General features: G+C 38.9%; 1 protein-coding gene across 2 annotated transcripts in view; it reads left to right on the plus strand.

The window, feature by feature from the left end:
- Positions 1–7,500, plus strand: part of opn7d (opsin 7, group member d) — a 114,342-nt gene that overhangs the window by 82,676 nt on the left and 24,166 nt on the right. For both annotated transcript variants that reach the window (XM_056463060.1, XM_056463061.1), the window contains one exon: positions 3,322–3,484. In XM_056463060.1, the coding sequence (XP_056319035.1) occupies positions 3,322–3,484 (163 nt within the window). The remainder of the gene's footprint in view (positions 1–3,321; positions 3,485–7,500) is intronic.

The following is a 7,500-nucleotide window of genomic DNA, read 5'->3' on the forward strand; positions in this document are numbered from 1 at the left end:
CTGGATTGCTTTTGTAAACTGTCGGTTGGGTTTAGGGAAGTGAGTGGACAGGTCAATTGGTGCTTTTGAAAACACTATTGGTTGGGTTTAGGGAAGGAGGAGTGTGTGGTCAGTGGCCTCTAGTGGATTTACACGAGAACAGCAGGCGTGATTGACACTCGCAAGAAAATTTTGAGATCTGAAAAAGCGTGCACAGCAGCCTCTGGTGGATTCGCGAAAACAAAAACTGCAACAAAAAAAAAAAAAAACCTCCTGGGACGTATTTGCCGCTCTCCAGAAATGTATATAGAGGTACATTTTCAAAATGAGCCTGGGTTGATTATATTTCTGCATATACATTAGATTAGTCAGTACCGAAGCCAAATCTGGAGCTAATCTAATAAAATAACGTATGACAACGGCCCAAAATTAGTACACTCAAATTTATGTTAGCTAAGAATCTTAAATTTAAAAAATGTTTTAAAAAAATACAAATAAAAAAAATTTGCAAAATTCAAGAGAAACAAACAAATGATAAAATTTAGTTGAAATTTTGTAGGTTGTAAAAAAATTCCAATATATCGCATGAACTTAAATGTATTATTTTTTTGTTTCTAAAGCTGTTCAATGACTAAAATATTATTTTAACAAATATATCTGTTTAATATATATGTTTTGTTCAAATGCACCAAAATATATGACCCCATTCAAAATGGGGTGTACTCATTTATGTTGAACACTGTACATTTACATCAGTGGTCACCAAACTTGTTCCTGGAGGGCCGGTGTCCTGCAGATTTTAGCTCCAACCCTAATCAAACACACCTGAACAAGCTAATCAAAGTGTTAATAGGTATATTTGAAACATCCAGGCAGGTGTGTTGAGGCAAGCTAAACCCTGCAGGGACACCGGCCCTCCAGGACCGAGATTGGTGACCCCTGATTTACATGCTTTTATCCAAAGTGACATCCATGAACACACACAGCTGTGGTATTGAGGTGGATAGTTTTATTTACTCTCCCAACCAACTCCCTGCTGGAGCCAGAACTCAAACCTGCAACCTATGGATCCCAAGTCCAACTCTTTAACCATTAGACCACTTTGTTCTTTGTAATTTGTTCTTGGGAATGACTTTGAATTTGCTGAGAGTATGTTGACAGAGGTTAAATAACATTACATCACTGCCTGGATCAATAGCCACCACAAAATAATGTGTGGTTACATGCTTTCTGAATCGACCATTAAAAATACAAATCATAAAACCAAACTCATCGTTCTAAAAAGCCACATAAAATGTGGGTATCCAGTGCAGCCTTGAAGACTGTCCTGTAACTTTTTTGTCACAATGAAATAGTATTGTGAGTTTCTTTTCAGTCCATTTAATTTGTAACATTCATTCATTCATTTTGCTTCAGTCCCTTAATTCATCAGGGGTCACCACAGCAGAACAAACCACCAACTTATCTAGCATATGTTTTACACAGTGGACGCCCTTCCGGCTGTGAATACAGTGTTTTATATTGTTCCTACACTTATAGGCCACTTTATTTGGTATACCAGTCCAACTGCTCATTAGAATTTCTAATCAGCCAATCACATGGCAGCAACTCAATACATTTAGGCTTGTAGACATGGTCAAGACGATCTGCTGCTGTTCAAACAGAGCATCAGAATGGAGAAGAAAGGTGTTTTAAGTGACTTTGAAAGTGGCGTGGTTGTTGGTGCCAGATGGGCTGGTCTGAGTATTTCAGAAACTGCTGATCTACTGGGATTTTCACTCACAACTATCTCTAGGGTTTAAAGAGAATGGTCAGAAAAAGAGAAAATATCCTGTGAGCGGCAGTTCTGTGGGTGCAAATGCCTTGTTGATGCCAGAGGTCAGAGGAGAATGGCCAGACTAGTTCCAGCTGATAGGAAGGCAACAGTAACTCAAATAACCACTCGTACAACCGAGGTAGACCATCTCTGAACTCACAACACCTTGAGGCAGATGGGCTACAGCATCAGAAGACAACACCGGGTGCCACTCCTGTCAGCTAAGAACAGGAAAATGAGGCTACAATTCACAGGCTCACCAAAATTGGACAATAGAAGATTGGAAAAACATTGCCTGGTCTGATGAGTCTCCATTTCTGTTGTGACATTCGAATGGTAGGGTCCAAATTTGGCATCAACAACATGAAAGCATGGATCCATCCTGCCTTGTATCAACGGTTCAGGCTGTCGGTGGTGGTGGTGTACTGGTGTGGGGGATATTTTCTTGGCACACTTTGGGCCCATTAGTACCAATTGAGCATTGTGTCAAGCCACAGCCTACCTGAGTACTGGGGCTCATCATATTCATCTCTTTATGACCACAGTGTACCCATCTTCTGATGGCTACTTCCAGCAGGATAACGCGCCATGTCAAAGCATGAATCAGCTCAGACTGGTTTCTTGAACATGACAATGAGTTCACTGTACTCAAATGGCCTCCACAATCACCAGATCTCAATCCAATAGAGCGCCTTTGGGATGTTGTGGAACAGGCGATTCGCATCATGGATGTGCAACCGACAAATCTGCAGCAACTGCGTGATGCCATCATGTCAATATGGACCAAAACCTCTGAGGAATATTTCTAGTATCTTGTTGAATCTATGCCATGAAAGATTAGGGCAGTTCTGAAGCTCCAACATGGTACTTGTAAGGTGTACCTAATAAAGTGGCTGGTGATTGTATATTATATGTAATTGCATCTGTTAATAATACATGTAATTACATTTATATATACAACATTAACACCTAAACCTACCCTTAAAACTACCCATACCACCAAACCTGTCTCTAACCTTACGATAAGTGTTGTACAATACAACATAAACACAATAAGTATAATGTACTTATTGTGTTTATGTTAGAACCTAGTAGTTAAGACCACTTACTATAAATTGGGACCAGAATTAGCAAAAAAAATAAAGAAATTTCAGTATCTTAGCACACAATCTCTGTGTGTGGAATTTACATTTGCAGGCATTTCTGGGCATTCAGATCCTCCACTTCTTGTCATTCACTAATGTTTGATCTACAGCAATACTATATTGTGAACATTAAAATATCAAGGACTGTTACAGTAGATCCAAACCTCAGAGGTCACTGGCAAACGGAGCAAGGAGACATACGGTGGTTTAAAGAGTGGCTTCAATTCGTAAAGCATCGGAATAAATCATAGCAGTTTCAGCTCTTGCCAAGCAATAACAGAGCAGTAAAATAGGGGCTGCTGAGTGTTAGATCAAGAAAACAGAAAGTGCATGTGGTAATGCCTATTTACTTCACTTAATGCTTTTTACTTCTCGTTTTAGGCATCCTGTCACTCTTGGGAAATGGCGTCCTGCTCCTTGTGGCGTATCGTAAGAGATCGTCTCTGAAGCCGGCAGAATTCTTCATCATAAATTTGTCCTTCAGTGACCTTGGCATGACGGTTACGCTTTTTCCCTTGGCGATTCCATCAGCCTTCGCTCACAAGTAGGCATATTTACTTTTTTTATCTCTATAGAGCATTTTTTACGATGTAGATTGTGTCATATTTACTACAATTCAATACATCTTTATTTCTATAGCACTTTATACCAGTGGTTTTGTCAGTGTTGACCAGTGACAAAAAGTTTGGTGACCACTGCTTTAGAGGATTTTGATTTTAAAGTTATAGAGATTGGGTTCTGAATGTAGATTTTCTAAAGAATGGTCACACAGGCAGGGGTCAACAAAGGTTTAATGTCTACTAATGTACACTAATGTCAGGGGTAATCCAAAAGAGCAATCCAATATGCAGGTAACAGGTCGGGGCAGGCAGCAAACAATCATAATCGGCAAAACAGAACACAACAGGAACAAGAAAACCAGGAATCGCTCAGTAAAGCATGTTATAGTAGCAGGACTTGGCAATGACTGATGCCGAGTTCAGAATGTATGATTTTCAAAGTAGTCGTGTCACAGATGTTTTCACACTGCATGACTATCTGGGGTAGCGTTTCATTGCTGCTTTGTTTACACTGCAAGATCGATCGGCAACGGGGTTTCACACTGCATGACTTTAAAATAGGAAGAATAGCCGACAACTTTGTCTAAATTATATCTCACAACCAAACACAGTGACATGTGTGAGAGTGACATGGAAACAACGCAAGGTCACGTAGTGTATATTTTGAAGGGAATTCGAAGTTTCCCCTCAACTTTTATTTTCGACCCGGTTTTTCCACTAGCTTTTCCTCCAGTTCTTGGGTCCAAACAAACTGAAACTGATTCATTACATTCATATAGTGCTTTTCTGGACACTCAAACCCCTTTACACATTGGGGTTAATCTCCTCATCCACCTGGATGACATGACGGCAGCCATAATGCATCAGACAACAAACCAAACACCATCTGATTGATGAGTGATGAAGCCAATTATGATATGGGTATGGTTAGGAGGCCATGATGGACAGAGCCTGGTGGGCAAATTTGGCCAGGATGTCCGGGTTAAACCCCTACTTTTTTTCTAAGGACATCCTGGGATTTTTAACGACCACAGAAAGTCAGGTCCTCAGTTTAACATCTCATCCGAAAGATATAGAGTCCCCTTCACTATACTGCATACAATACAACTTACAATCCAGATTACATTCACAATAATCAATAACTCAGCTCGGCCTGTGGCTATCAGTTTAGCTAATCAAGTACTTTGCAGTGATTTATATGCTTTATGCCTGTTGTTGTAGATTTGGTAACATTTCTTTTCATTCAAGCTGATGGCGTATGTAGTTTTATTCCATAAACAACCACGTTTGGAAGTGGCTTCACATGACAAAAACCTCTCAAGGCTTTCAGCGGTGTTCAGGTCAATTGGTGGTGAATTCGTGTGTGGAAATGAATCCTTCTTTTACAGTTTGAGCCTGATGAATCTTGGCACTGTCATCATGGAATATGGCCATCCTGACATAGCTCTTTAAGAAGCTCCACACTGCATCAGTTACGCTTAAAAGAACTGTTGCCAAAGATATAACAAGCCCAAAAAACCATATTAATCACTGGAGAAAAGGGATCCAGTCATAGCCTAGTGTTTGCTTACTTAAATCCAGTAAGAGATGTCACAATTGGGAGACATAAAAAAACACTATGAGAAAATTAGAATAAGTAAGGAATCACAAGAAAGTGGTCAGTTAATATCTTCATCCACCTATTTTTAATGTTTATTTTGAAATATCGCATAAAAGGATTATTAATAAATAATAAAAAAGTCAAGATGCATAAATAATGCAACACAGGCTCATTGTGATAACATACCCCATAAACATTTCTGGAGAGCGGGAATTATGTAGCCAGAGCTACGTATTGTTGGGTTTCGTCTTTAAAACAAATGCTACAGGGCAGCATGACGCCACCAACTGTTTCTTTTGTGCTGACTGCTTACCTCCATGTGGACGGCTGTTCTGCTGTTATTAGTTTGTCCAGTGGTTCGCCACATTTGTCGGACTTAAGATGCAGAGAGGAGTTGATCGCGACGATGGGGTTAAGTCCAGTAAAGAACGGTTCCAGAAAACAGGTAAAACAAAAACAAAAGGCAAACAATAAAATAAACAAATAAATAACAGGGTGAAAATGTGGTAAAAGTCTAAAAACGTGGTAAAAAAAATCAGGCTGATGCGAGGGCTTTTTTTATGGATGGCTTTTGAAAACACTCTTGGTTGAGTTTAGGGAAGGGGGTGGATGGGACAATCGGTCTGTCAGTCGGTCTGTCAGTCGGTCAGTCAGTTGACTGCGGCCTCTGGAGGATTTACGTGAGAACAGCAGGTGCGAATGGCACTCGCGAGAGAAATTTGACATCTGAATAAAACGTACACAGTGGCCTGGATTTGCGAAAACAAAAACTGCAAAAACACACACCTTCTGGAATGTATTTTTTGCTGTCCAGAAATGTATGCAGGAGTACATGTCAACAATGAACCAGGGTTGAAAAAATGTGCGCGCACAACTTGAGTTGCGTAAACTTTTCATCTGATGAGAAAAAATGTTAATAATCCATGACGGAAACACATTTACAGAATAAATTCCAGCATTCACATCAAAAAAATGATTCTGTTGTAACTGATCAGATGATTAATCATGTTCATTATGTTTCTTTGTCTTCACAAGGAAAAGGCCCACAGTTCTCCTGCTGAAGCAAATTCCCTTTTTCTTTTTAATATTTGGTGCCAGTTTATCAGGAAATTAGGATTGTGTTGTCTTTGACTCGGAAATTAGATGGAAACTGCGCTTTTAATCGCCGTGTAAACAGTGTAAAATGCAAAATTGCAAGGAGCAAATATGACAAGTCGAATTTGACAAGTGTGCAGATTGTCTTGAACATACTAACTAAATTAAATCATAACATACACTTGAAGCAGACGTGAACTAAACAGAGACAGCAAAACTAGAGAGAAAACAGCTTAAAATATGAATACATAAAAATTATTACAAACTTGAGGGCTTGAAGTAATTCTGAAATCAGAATTGAGGATTTTTTTTTCTATTATACTGTAAATAGCCTTAATGTTATCTATAAGATAGTATGCTCCAAAACAATGACAAAATTTGTACTTAAAGGGACAGTTCACACAAAAATGAACATTTCCTCATTGTTGGCCAACACACAAGTGGTTCTAAACTGTAAATGTCTTTCTTCTGTTAAACACACAACACGATAACCTGGAAAAAAGACATCCAATGAAGGAAGAAAAATACTACAGCAGACAATGACTACGTTTACCTGGACACCAATAATTTGATTTTAATGTGATTAAGACAATACTCTGATTAGAAGTCTACCATGTAAACAGCGATTTTTGATGAATTTAATCAGATTAAGGTCGTAATCAAACTAAAAATAAATCAAATTAAGATGTGTGGAGTCCTTAATCAAACTATTATCGTCATGTGGGACTTTTCGCCTTGTTTTGCGACTGGATAGTCCACACATACACCCACACACACACACACGGCTGTTTGACACTATTATCTGCACCTACCAAGTCAGTGCAGACCACAGACACCTGCACTGTTTAATGCAGAGGGTTTTTTCTTCCATTCAGCATACTGTATGAACTTCCGTTAAAACAACACTCTTCCAGCAGTTTCTCGCATCCAATATCTCGTTTGTCAGGGGGGCATGCAGGAAATGTTCCCGAATGAAAGTAAAAGTGCAAAACTGCAGTTAAAGTCAACAAATTGAAAATGAAGCACCAGAAATTACATGAAACTCTGAAGGAAATGTGGTTAGCGTGGTAGCATGTGCTGTAACATGTAAAACGGGATCATGAAAGGAACATTCAAAAAGCAACTCCTTAATCTTATTAATGTCTTAATTAGATTAAGGCAAATAATTTGATTACTGACGTCCACATAAACGTAGTCAATGAATGAATCTAAGACAGGTTTGGAAATAAGCTCAATCATGTTTGGAACAAGTGGAGGATCATTAAGTGATGGCAGAATACATTTTTTGGGATGAATTATCTCTTT

This window comes from Danio aesculapii, chromosome 8 (assembly GCF_903798145.1).
Source record: "Danio aesculapii chromosome 8, fDanAes4.1, whole genome shotgun sequence".
NCBI classification, from domain to species: Eukaryota; Metazoa; Chordata; class Actinopteri; order Cypriniformes; family Danionidae; genus Danio; species Danio aesculapii.